Genomic DNA, 12,500 nt, shown 5'->3' on the forward strand with positions numbered 1-12,500 from the left:
GTGAATGGTTGTCTGTCTCTGTTCGTCTCTATGTGTCCTGTGATAGACTGGCGTCCTGTCCAGGGTGGACCCCGCCTCACGCCCGATGTCAGCTGGGATCGGCTCCAGCCCCCGAGACCCGGACAGGGACAAGAGGCTGAAGATGAATGAATGAATGTGTGTTTGACTGTGTGCCTCTCGGGGTCCTCAGCTCCCTAAACGCTCGTTTTCCTGCCTGTGTGACGTCTGATCGAGTCGGTCGTCCAGAGAATTCACTGGTTGATGTTGTTTTTGTACCGTGCTGCAAGAGAACAAACAAACGGGTGTGAAGGAGGAAACGGCACAAACGACTAATGATGAGAACTGGAAACTCGGTAACGACGGGAAGAGACTTGTATGTTGTATATGTGAGACAGAGCTCTGCTGGCTTTATATTCAGTTTGAAGTTAGAGGACGTAACGTTTCTGCTATGACGTCTCAATGTAGATCCTTTTAAAAGACAAGTAGTTCTGTCTCACGCCCTCTCATGGACATAATACGCATACATAGGTATTTGAATATAAGGAGGAATTTCCAGACGTCTGTATTTTCTCGTTGTAATGTAAGAAAGTCCCCAGCAGCTCTTCTCCTGCTGCCTCAGGGTGCAGGAGCTGATGGGCGGAGAGCAGAGGGAGACCGGACGAATCCCGCGGACCGTGGAGTGTCAGCTGACCTCCGACCTCTGCGACAGCTGCGTTCCCGGAGACACGGTCACTGTGACGGGCATCGTTCGAGTCACCAACGACGGTACACACACACACACACACACACACACACATTTGAACCGGGCTGGAGGGGAAGTGCAGACACTCGTAACACACTCTGGTGTTTGTTTGCAGGGAGTTCCCGAGGGAACAACAAGGACCAGTGCATGTTCCTCCTCTACCTCGACGCCACGTCAGTCAGCAACACTAAAGGTAGTGACGCTGCTGTGTTTGTTATGCGTTGGTGCTTAAACAGAGCAGTGAGGGTCTGTGTGTGTGTGTGCAGGTCTCCAGTCCAAGTCGGGGCAGGGGTCACCTGACGACCGCTCCGGGGGAGAGGAGTTCAGTCTGAAGGAGCTGTACGCCATCCAGGAGATCCAGTCCCAGCCCGAGCTGCTCCGGCTCATCGTGCAGTGAGAGCTTTACCGCTTATGTGCTTATTCATCTGTGTCACAACTTTACTGAAGGTTAAACCCACTGGGACGTGTTTCCGTGTCCACCGGTCGACCTTTATCCCGGTGTCTAGAGGCTGGAACACGTTTGGTTCAGGACACGTCCTCACTTTTTATCCCAGGAGCCCACGGAGGGAGTCACTGGGACTCAAAGATGAACTCTTATTTATTTATTTATTGTTTGAACGATTTAAAAACAAACATAAAAATGATAAACGGTGCAGGATGAGGGGAAACACCCTAAGGGTTTATTTGAATCCTCCAAAATAAAACAACTCAGAAAGTTACTGAGATTTCAAAATACACAAAATGCAGAAAATGATAAAAGAGATGGTAAAGTTATGACAAAGTATGTTTAGTTGAGAAAGAACAATGATAATTTCCATTTAAAAAACAAAACTGTGTGTAATGTGTAAGAAAGTGTGTGAATGTGTGTGTGTGTGTGTGTGTGTGTGTGTGTGTAAGGGGATCATCGGTGCTGTGTTGACATGGACATGTGAGGAGAAGTGTTTATAAAACAGCAGTAAAATGTTCTTTAAGCATCTTTTGTAAAACTCGATCCAGATGCAGCTGCAATAATCAGCCAAATAGAAAAAGTTATTCCTTAATTTATTCCTCTCTGAGTGAGAAGTTTAGGAGGCTGAAGATGTGAATGTGAATGTTACTGTGAGAACTCTTTAGATCCTGGGGGTCAAAGGTCACGGAGGCCTCTCAATAACTCTGTGACGACTCTGCAAAAGGTCAAAGGTCGACTTCACTGTGACATCATAATGTTTCATAACCTTTAAAGTGAAGTAGTGACACTAAACTTTGACCTGCAGAAAAATACACTTCACACCTTCACCTCAGTTATTCTAGAAGTACAGTTTGGTTGTAAACTTTCACTGCTACACAAAATTTTATTGTTATTTTTTAACCTCCTTTAATCTTAAAGTGTGTCTTTAGTTTTGGCTCCAGTTTCAGACGATAACTGCTCTGATCTTCTCTCCCTGTTCAGGTCTTTGTGTCCCGTCATCTACGGCCACCTGGTGAGTTTTCTAAGGCCGCCCTCCCACTGTGCCTCCGTCCCGAGCCCCAGCACGTGTCACGGCTAAAGTCTGGTTCCTTTGACCAGTGTGAGTGCAACCGTACCACGTCTAGGAGCAGCACGCTTGCCGTCCACGGCCCGTTTGAGGGAGGTGGGCTTTAGTAAAGCACGTTTGCACGTGTACGAGCACGAGCGTGCGCACGTGTACGAGCACGAGGCCTACGGCGGTTCTGAGGTCATTTCCTGTGCGCCTGTTGGGACGTAGAAAAAAGAAGGAGGGACCATGCGCGGACATTTCAAACAATGGCGGTGAAAGGTTCACGTTGGTGTGATGCGGAGGTGGAGTGTTTACTGCAGATTTGGTCGATGAAAAGATTCAAAAACAGTCGACAAGACGCACAAAAACTCCGAGGTCTACGGAAAGATCTGGAAACAAAGCCACGCATCGCCATGACGTCATCAATGCGTGTGACGTGTTACGGCGTGATGACGTATAGGCAGCAAGAAGCATTCTCCGAGGCCCAGGTAGTGTGAGTACAAACGGGCCTGGAGGGGGGGACAAGGACCCTAAAGCACGGGGCACGGGACGGAGGCACAGTGGGAGGGCGCCCTAAATGACCATCCAGCAACAGCTTTCTCTTCCATCTTGATTTGTCAAACCGGTCCTGGATCAGTCGAACCTCCTGGTGTCTTGTGTGTCTCCAGCTGGTGAAAGCGGCTCTGGCGCTGGCGTTGTTCGGAGGTCGACAGAAACACGTCGGCAAGAACAGCGTCCCCGTCAGAGGAGACCCGCACATCCTGATGGTGGGAGACCCGGGGCTGGGGAAGAGCCAGATGCTACAGGTAACACAGAACACACACTGGAGCTCCTCCTCACTGTAGCTGAGGCTGTAACGTGTTTACTTCTCTGTGCGTGTGCAGGCGGTGTGTAACGTGTTTACTTCTCTGTGTGTGTGTGCAGGCGGTGTGTAACGTGTTTACTCCTCTGTGTGTGTGTGCAGGCGGTGTGTAACGTGTTTACTTCTCTGTGTGTGTGTGCAGGCGGTGTGTAACGTGTTTACTTCTCTCTGTGTGTGCAGGCGGTGTGTAACGTGTTTACTTCTCTGTGTGTGTGTGCAGGCGGTGTGTAACGTGTTTACTTCTCTCTGTGTGTGCAGGCGGTGTGTAACGTGTTTACTTCTCTGTGTGTGTGTGCAGGCGGTGTGTAACGTGTTTACTTCTCTGTGTGTGCAGGCGGTGTGTAACATGTTTACTTCTCTGTGTGTGTGTGTGCAGGCGGTGTGTAACGTGTTTACTTCTCTCTGTGTGTGCAGGCGGTGTGTAACGTGTTTACTTCTCTGTGTGTGTGTGCAGGCGGTGTGTAACGTGTTTACTTCTGTGTGTGTGTGCAGGCGGTGTGTAACGTGTTTACTTCTCTGTGTGTGTGCAGGAGGTGTGTAACGTGTTTACTTCTCTGTGTGTGTGCAGGCGGTGTGTAACGTGTTTACTTCTCTGTGTGTGTGCAGGCGGTGTGTAACGTGTTTACTTCTCTGTGTGTGTGTGCAGGCGGTGTGTAACGTGTTAACTTCTCTGTGTGTGTGCAGGCGGTGTGTAACGTGTTTACTTCTCTGCGTGTGCAGGCGGTGTGTAAGGTGTTTACTTCTCCTTGCGTGTGCAGGCGGTGTGTAACGTGTTTACTTCTCTGTGTGTGTGTGCAGGCGGTGTGTAACGTGTTTACTTCTGTGTGTGTGTGTGCAGGTGGTGTGTAACGTGTTTACTTCTCTGCGTGTGTGCAGGCGGTGTGTAACGTGTTTACTTCTCTCTGTGTGTGTGCAGGCGGTGTGTAACGTGTTTACTTCTCTGTGCGTGTGCAGGCGGTGTGTAACGTGTTTACTTCTGTGTGTGTGTGCAGGCGGTGTGTAACGTGTTTACTCCTCTCTGCGTGTGTGCAGGCGGTGTGTAACCTGTTTACTTCTCTGTGTGTGTGCAGGCGGTGTGTAACGTGTTTACTTCTCTGTGTGTGTGCAGGCGGTGTGTAACGTGTTTACTCCTCTCTGCGTGTGTGCAGGCGGTGTGTAACGTGTTTACTCCTCTCTGCGTGTGTGCAGGCGGTGTGTAACGTGTTTACTTCTCTGTGTGTGTGCAGGCGGTGTGTAACGTGTTTACTTCTCTCTGTGTGTGCAGGCGGTGTGTAACGTGTTTACTTCTGTGTGTGTGTGCAGGCGGTGTGTAACGTGTTTACTTCTCTGTGTGTGTGCAGGCGGTGTGTAACGTGTTTACTTCTCTGTGTGTGTGCAGGCGGTGTGTAACGTGTTTACTTCTTTCTGTGTGTGTGCAGGCGGTGTGTAACGTGTTTACTTCTCTGTGTGTGTGCAGGCGGTGTGTAACGTGTTTACTTCTGTGTGTGTGTGTGCATGCGGTGTGTAACGTGTTTACTTCTGTGTGTGTGTGTGTGCAGGCGGTGTGTAACGTGTTTACTTCTGTGTGTGTGTGCAGGCGGTGTGTAACGTGTTTACTTCTCTGTGTGTGTGCAGGCGGTGTGTAACGTGTTTACTTCTCTGTGTGTGTGCAGGCGGTGTGTAACGTGTTTACTTCTGTGTGTGTGTGCAGGCGGTGTGTAACGTGTTTACTTCTCTCTGTGTGTGTGCAGGCGGTGTGTAACGTGTTTACTTCTCTGTGTGTGTGCAGGCGGTGTGTAACGTGTTTACTTCTGTGTGTGTGTGCAGGCGGTGTGTAACGTGTTTACTCCTCTCTGTGTGTGCAGGCGGTGTGTAACGTGTTAACTTCTCTGTGTGTGTGCAGGCGGTGTGTAACGTGTTTACTTCTCTCTGTGTGTGCAGGCGGTGTGTAACGTGTTTACTTCTCTGTGTGTGTGCAGGCGGTGTGTAACGTGTTTACTTCTGTGTGTGTGTGCAGGCGGTGTGTAACGTGTTTACTCCTCTCTGTGTGTGCAGGCGGTGTGTAACGTGTTTACTTCTCTGTGTGTGTGCAGGCGGTGTGTAACGTGTTTACTTCTCTCTGTGTGTGTGCAGGCGGTGTGTAACGTGTTTACTTCTCTGTGTGTGTGCAGGCGGTGTGTAACGTGTTTACTTCTGTGTGTGTGTGTGTGTGTGTGCAGGCGGTGTGTAACGTGTTTACTTCTCTCTGTGTGTGTGCAGGCGGTGTGTAACGTGTTTACTTCTCTGTGTGTGTGCAGGCGGTGTGTAACGTGTTTACTTCTCTGTGTGTGTGCAGGCGGTGTGTAACGTGTTTACTTCTCTCTGTGTGTGTGCAGGCGGTGTGTAACGTGTTTACTTCTCTGTGTGTGTGTGCAGGCGGTGTGTAACATGTTTACCTCTCTCTGTGTGTGTGTGCAGGCGGTGTGTAACATGTTTACTTCTCTGTGTGTGTGTGCAGGCGGTGTGTAACGTGTTTACTTCTCTGTGTGTGTGTGCAGGCGGTGTGTAACGTGTTTACTTCTGTGTGTGTGTGCAGGCGGTGTGTAACGTGGCTCCGAGAGGAATCTATGTGTGTGGAAACAGCACCAGCACCACAGGTGAGTCGTCCTAAAGCACCGCGCAAAATCATCCCATGGTCTTTTCCAACACGTGCACGTATCAAATAAACCATCGAGACCTAAACGAAGCAGCAATGGGCTCCTTCCACTGTAATGGACTTTACTATGAGAGGAGCTGGTGCAGGGGCCAGTAGGTAAGTCTCTAAAACACTCTTTAATAAACTCTGGCTTCACTAACTACGCTGATGGTGCTTTGTTGTGTGTGTAGGGACTCTTCTCATGTGTGTGTGTGTGTGTAGGGACTCTTCTCCTGCTGCTGCAGAGGTTTGCTGTTATTTTCAGCAGCATTAGTGGTTAAAAAAGACCTTTGAATGCCTTCACCGTGCTGCCCCGAGCTAACCACTGTTAGCCACGTCCGGCTGTTAGCATCTCTCCTGGATTTCTACCATAATAGTTGTTTCAGAAAAAACTGTTTCCATGGATTAGGGCACTCTCCCACTGTGCCTCCGTACCGTGCCCCAGCACGTGTCACGGCTAAAGTCTGGTTCCTTTGACCAGTGTGAGTGCAACCGTACCACGTCTAGGAGCGGCACGCTTGCCGTCCACGGCCCGTTTGGGAGAGGTGGGCTTTAGTAAAGCACGTTTGCACGTGTACGAGCACGAGCGTGCGCACGTGTACGAGCACGAGGCCTGCGGCGGTTCTGAGGTCGTTTCCTGTGCGCCTGTTGGGACGTAGAAAAAAGAAGGAGGGACCATGCGCGGACATTTCAAACAATGGCGGTGAAAGGTTCACGTTGGTGTGATGCGGAGGTGGAGTGTTTACTGCAGATTTGGTCGATGAAAAGATTCAAAAACAGTCGACAAGACGCACAAAAACTCCGAGGTCTACGGAAAGATCTGGAAACAAAGCCACGCATCGCCATGACGTCATCAATGCGTGTGACGTGTTACGGCGTGATGACGTATAGGCAGCAAGAAGCATTCTCCGAGGCCCAGGTAGTGTGAGTACAAACGGGCCTGGAGGGGGGGACAAGGACCCTAAAGCACGGGGCACGGGACGGAGGCACAGTGGGAGGGCGCCCTAAGTGCAGGACAAGACCCTGGAGGAGGATTTTGCATGTGCTGCTAGTCTCTGGACAGTTTTTCAGATCTGTTGCATCATAATGAAGTTGGGAACTTAACATTTAATGTGTGTTTTCAGGACTTACTGTGAGTTTATCCCGAGACTCAGGAACAGGAGATTTTGCTCTGGAGGCCGGAGCCTTGGTGCTGGCGGACCAAGGTAGGAGCCAGAGCGGGAACACTGGTTACAAGTGTTTTAATCCCCATCTCTCACTCCGGCCTGTTTCTCTCTCCCCCTCCTTCAGGCATGTGCTGCATCGATGAGTTTGATAAGTTGGGGAACCAGCAGCAGGCTCTGCTGGAGGCCATGGAGCAGCAGTCTGTGAGTCTGGCTAAAGCTGGAATCGTGTCCTCTCTGCCCGCCAGGACCACGGTCGTGGCTGCTGCCAACCCCATCGGAGGACATTACAACAGAAGCAAGACTGTGTCTGAGAACCTGAAGTAGGTTTGAACAGCAGCCGTCAGTCAAAACAACATTTAGTGACATGTTTGATTCTCAGATGATCAGAAGAGTTGATTCTGTTTCTGCTCTCGTCTCCAGAATGGGCTCGGCTCTTCTCTCTCGATTCGACGTCGTCTTCCTCCTCCTGGACATCCCGGACGAGTCCCACGACCGCCACCTGTCGGAGCACGTCATGGCGAACAGGGCGGGGAGAGGCCGAACCAGCAGCGCCACAGTGACCCGGGCCCACTGTGATCTAGAGACCTCCATCCTGCTGCAGCACTCTGACCTGCCGCTGTCTGAGCGTCTGCAGGTAAAACACACAAAACACACACAACACACACAATGGTAACAGACAACCATCCCTGCATCACCTGTGTGTGTGTGTCAGACCCCTGCAGGTGAACCTGTAGACCCCATCCCTGTTAGTTTGTTGAGGAAGTACATCAGCTACGCTCGGCAGTACGTCCATCCCTCGCTGTCTGCTGAGGCGGCTCAGACGCTGCAGGACTTCTACCTGACCCTGCGATCTCAGGCGCACTCGGCCGACTCCACCCCCATCACCACACGACAGCTCGAGTCCCTGATCCGACTCACAGAGGTGCGTTTCTGCGTGTGTTACATAAGATACTCCACGACATGGGCCAGGGTTTCAGGCTCAGCACTGTCACGTGTCTGTGTGGTTAACTGTGTGTGTGTGTGGTTAACTGTGTGTGTCTGTGGTTAACTGTGTGTGTGTGTGTGTGTGTGTGTGTGTGTGTGTGTGTGGTTAACTGTGTGTGTGTGTGGTTAACTGTGTGTTTGTGTGGTTAACTGTGTGTGTGTGTGTGGTTAACTGTGTGTGTTTGTGGGGTTAACTGTGTGTGTGTGTGTGTGGTTAACTGTGTGTCTGTGTGGTTAACTGTGTGTGTGTGTGTGTGTGTGTGTGTGTGTGTGTGTGTGTGTGTGTAGGCCAGAGCCAGGCTGGAGCTCAGAGAGACGGCGACCAAGAGCGACGCTGAAGACGTGGTGGAGATCATGAAACACAGGTGACACTGCAGCAGAGTCTGAGTTAATGATCTACCTGAAGTCTATCCACCCACTGTTACCTGTCAGATGGATGCTGATGACTCCTGTGTGTGTGTGTGTGTGTGTGTGTGTGTGTGTGTGTGTGTGTGTGTGTGTGTGTGTGTGTGTGTGTGTGTGTGTGTGTGTGTGTGTGTGTGTGTGTGTGTGTGTGTGTGTGTGTGTGTGTGTGTGTGTGTGTGTGTGTGTGTGTGTGTGTGTGTGTGTGTGTGTGTGTGTGTGTGTGTGTGTGTGTGTGTGTGTGTGTGTGTGTGTGTGTGTGTGTGTGTGTGTGTGTGTGTGTGTGTGTGTGTGTGTGTGCGTGCGTGCGTGCGTGCGTGCGTGCGTGCGTGCGTGCGTGCGTGCGTGCGTGCGTGCGTGCGTGCGTGCGTGCGTGCGTGCGTGCGTGCGTGCGTGCGTGCGTGCGTGCGTCCCTGTGTATGTGTGTGTGTGTTGCAGTCTGGCGGACACGTACTCCGACGGCCTGGGTAATCTGGACTTTGAGCGCTCTCAGCTGGGATCAGGCATGAGTCAGCGCGGTGCTGCAAAGCGACTGGTGAACGCGCTGCACCTGCACGCTCAGAGGACCAATCAGACGCAGTTTGACCTTCAGACGCTTCGATCTGTGGCCGACAGACTCAACATCAAGGTGAAGCTGCACACACAGATCCACACTCAGGGCCCGGTGCAGCTGATAGATTTATCAAACACTGCTGATGAAAAACGTGCAGAAGTAGAAACATGTCTGTTCCCACATCGTGAGTGAACAGCATGAGAAGAATCCCAACACACACACAACAGTGTTTGTTAGTGCACTCCCACTGTGCCTCCGTCCCGTGCCCCAGCACGTGTCACGGCTAAAGTCTGGTTCCTTTGACCAGTGTGAGTGCAACCGTACCACGTCTAGGAGCGGCACGCTTGCCGTCCACGGCCCGTTTGGGAGAGGTGGGCTTTAGTAAAGCACGTTTGCACGTGTACGAGCACGAGCGTGTGCACGTGTACGAGCACGAGGCCTACGGCGGTTCTGAGGTCATTTCCTGTGCGCCTGTTGGGACGTAGAAAAAAGAAGGAGGGACCATGCGCGGACATTTCAAACAATGGCGGTGAAAGGTTCACGTTGGTGTGATGCGGAGGTGGAGTGTTTACTGCAGATTTGGTCGATGAAAAGATTCAAAAACAGTCGACAAGACGCACAAAAACTCCGAGGTCTACGGAAAGATCTGGAAACAAAGCCACGCATCGCCATGACGTCATCAATGCGTGTGACGTGTTACGGCGTGATGACGTATAGGCAGCAAGAAGCATTCTCCGAGGCCCAGGTAGTGTGAGTACAAACGGGGCTGGAGGGGGGGACAAGGACCCTAAAGCACGGGGCACGGGACGGAGGCACAGTGGGAGGGCGCCCTTAATGACTTACCTACTGGCCCCTGTACCAGCTCCTCTCATAGTAAAGTCCATTACACTGGAAGGAGCCCATTGGTGCTTTGTTGTGTGTGTAGGGACTCTTCTCATGTGTGTGTGTGTGTGTGTGTAGGGACTCTTCTCATGCTGCTGCAGAGGTTTGCTGTTATTTTCAGCAGCATTAGTGGTTAAAAAAGACCTTTGAATGCCTTCACCGTGCTGCCCCGAGCTAATCACTGTTAGCCACGTCCGGCTGTTAGCATCTCTCCTGGATTTCTACCTTAATAAAAACTGTCTCCATGGTTACTGAGGATTAAAGTGCAGAGAAAGACCCTGGAGGAGGATTTTACACCATATTTTCACTTTAAAGCACAAACGTTGTCGGTAAATGAGGCGTGGCGTTGAATCCGTGCACACTGCCGGGTGATTCACTGAGCCGTCGCTGGATTTTCCTTCCAGGTGATGGACTTCGAGGGTCTGGTGAGTTCCCTGAACGAACAGGGTTTCCTGCTGAAGAGAGGAGCCAAACTGTTCCAGCTGCAGACCGTCTGAGCGCCGACCACAGCTGCTCCGAGCCGCAGAGCTCACCTGGAGGTCAGTGTTCGGACGACTCCACACTTCCACCAAACACAGACCGGCATCACGACCCCGTGACTGTAACCACGGACAAACACCCGATAACCTCATAAAACCTGTGTCGGGTACATTTCAGGTATTTTTGGGTCTGGACCCGAATCTTCAAAGACTTTGATATTTGTTCGTTAGGTAAAAGTTCAGTTTTTGGGATTTTCTTCTCGTTTTTATCCCAAATCTTCAGTTTCATCGACTGTTTCTGTGCCTTTTTGTATTTTACACACTTTTTTATTAAATACTAAACCTTAAGATAATAAATTATTTTATTGTTGTAAATTTCAGCATTTTGTTATTTTTATACTTCTCAGTGATTAAACACTTTTAGTTTCACGTTAAAAAACAATTCTGTTATCGTTCAGTTTTCACTTTATTCACTCTGACACCTTTTTATTTGTGTTATTCATTCAGATCTTTCTTCTGCTGCTGTGACTTTAAATCACATTAAACTTTCAGATAATAAGTTTTTCTTTATTTTCATTTACATTTCAGCATTTTTGTCTTTTACAAAAATGAGTTTGAAAGTGATTAAGACATAAAATAATAATAATAGCAATAATTTATTATTTATTATTCATTACTTCTTCACGTTACAATAAATATTGCATTTCAAATTAAAATATATATTTACCTTTTTATTTATTATGTCACCAACTATTTAAATATAATAGAGTAAGTATAATAAGCAATAATAGTATAATAAGTTTATATATATGATTAAAAATACCTTTTACTTTATATTCAGTAACTATTTGGATAAATATATATAGTGTATCTATATATATATATTTAAATATATACATATTTCCTTTCTTTGTTGCAAAGTTACACATTTACCGACAAATATCTTTAAAATCTTTGCAAATTAATAAAAAAATAAAACGATTTAAAAATAAAATAAACGGATGAATGTTTGGGACTTTGTTTATAAACCAAATTCTTCTCTTGTGTTAAAAACTTTAATTTAATTCGTATTTTTGTGACTTTAAGGGCTTTTACTTCTAAAATACTGTGAATCCAAGTTTCTTTTCAAAATAAAAGCCTCGCTGAGGAACGCGTCACGGTGTTGCGACAGTGAGCGGAGTCAGTTTACGGCAACATGGCGGCCTGCTGTCTGCAGCTGGACCCCGTCTGAGAGGCTGAGATTCACCATGACAACAGCGACGAACCGCACGAGACCAGCAGGTCGGTAACGGTGGGCTCGTGAACATGATGACGATGTGTTTCCGGAGGATTTCTGCAGCACACGTGCGCTGCGTGGTGTCCGCGCGCGGTGCGCTCGAGCCTGCGTCATGGCGGCACGGACACACACCTGTCACCGGCAGCAGCGCGAGGCTCACCCGGTCCCCGGTGAGCGGCTCGTGCCTCAGGGGGGCGGACGGCAGGGTCGCGTGCTGGAGCGGGATCCTCCAGCACATCAAAGTGGCTCCCTGGCACGCGCAGGGACCCGTGCTGTTGCACCGGGGAGGTCACGAGAGGTCGGCGGCCGGTTTCCGGTTCCTGCTGTCACCCGCAGCCAGAGGTCTGTGCACCGGGAAGACCGAGCAGGAGACACCGGGCAGCTCTGAAGGGGAACGGGCTGAAACCGGTCCGGTACCGGGAGAGGGACTCTTCAAGTTCAAAGAGCTGGTGAGTTAAAGTGTCCTCTAGGAGCCAGAACCCGTGCTAAAGTGTCCTCTAGGAGCATAAACGTGTGCTAAAGTGTCCTCTAGGAGCATAAACGTGTGCTAAAGTGTCCTCTAGGAGCATAAACGTGTGTTAAAGAGTCCTCTAGGAGCATAAACGTGTGCTAAAGTGTCCTCTAGGAGCATAAACGTGTGTTAAAGAGTCCTCTAGGAGCATAAACGTGTGCTAAAGTGTCCTCTAGGAGCATAAACGTGTGTTAAAGAGTCCTCTAGGAGCATAAACGTGTCCTAAAGTGTCCTCTAGGAGCATAAACGTGTGCTAAAGTGTCCTCTAGGAGCATAAACGTGTGCTAAAGTGTTCTCTAGGAGCAGAAACGTGTGTTAAAGTGTCCTCTAGGAGCATAAACGTGTGTTAAAGTGTCCTCTAGGAGCATAAACGTGTGTTAAAGTGTCCTCTAGGAGCATAAACGTGTTAAAGTGTCCTCTAGGAGCATAAACGTGTGCTAAAGTGTCCTCTAGGAGCATAAACGTGTGCTAAAGTGTCCTCTAGGAGCATAAAC

At 49.5% G+C, this 12,500-nt stretch overlaps 2 protein-coding genes across 2 annotated transcripts in view; both read left to right on the forward strand.

Annotated features, from left to right (window-relative positions):
* mcm8 (minichromosome maintenance 8 homologous recombination repair factor) overlaps positions 1 to 10,506 on the forward strand; it is a gene marked incomplete at its 5' end in the record, with an annotated part of 15,512 nt that extends 5,006 nt beyond the window's left edge. The window contains 13 exons of the mRNA XM_083922749.1: positions 620 to 765; positions 858 to 935; positions 1,009 to 1,135; positions 2,172 to 2,202; positions 2,907 to 3,044; positions 5,655 to 5,715; positions 6,878 to 6,958; positions 7,044 to 7,239; positions 7,340 to 7,553; positions 7,632 to 7,841; positions 8,192 to 8,268; positions 8,744 to 8,933; positions 10,145 to 10,506. Coding sequence (XP_083778875.1) covers positions 620 to 765; positions 858 to 935; positions 1,009 to 1,135; positions 2,172 to 2,202; positions 2,907 to 3,044; positions 5,655 to 5,715; positions 6,878 to 6,958; positions 7,044 to 7,239; positions 7,340 to 7,553; positions 7,632 to 7,841; positions 8,192 to 8,268; positions 8,744 to 8,933; positions 10,145 to 10,237 — 1,642 coding nt within the window. The 3' untranslated portion in view covers positions 10,238 to 10,506. The remainder of the gene's footprint in view (positions 1 to 619; positions 766 to 857; positions 936 to 1,008; positions 1,136 to 2,171; positions 2,203 to 2,906; positions 3,045 to 5,654; positions 5,716 to 6,877; positions 6,959 to 7,043; positions 7,240 to 7,339; positions 7,554 to 7,631; positions 7,842 to 8,191; positions 8,269 to 8,743; positions 8,934 to 10,144) is intronic.
* Positions 10,507 to 11,414: 908 nt separating this feature from the next.
* crls1 (cardiolipin synthase 1) overlaps positions 11,415 to 12,500 on the forward strand; it is a 6,251-nt gene continuing 5,165 nt past the window's right edge. Inside the window, exon 1 of the mRNA XM_083923570.1 lies at positions 11,415 to 11,944. Within this exon, the coding sequence (XP_083779696.1) occupies positions 11,525 to 11,944 (420 nt within the window). The 5' untranslated portion in view covers positions 11,415 to 11,524. The remainder of the gene's footprint in view (positions 11,945 to 12,500) is intronic.

Source organism: Echiichthys vipera, assembly GCF_963691815.1.
Source record: "Echiichthys vipera genome assembly, chromosome: 11".
Taxonomy (NCBI): domain Eukaryota; kingdom Metazoa; phylum Chordata; class Actinopteri; order Perciformes; family Trachinidae; genus Echiichthys; species Echiichthys vipera.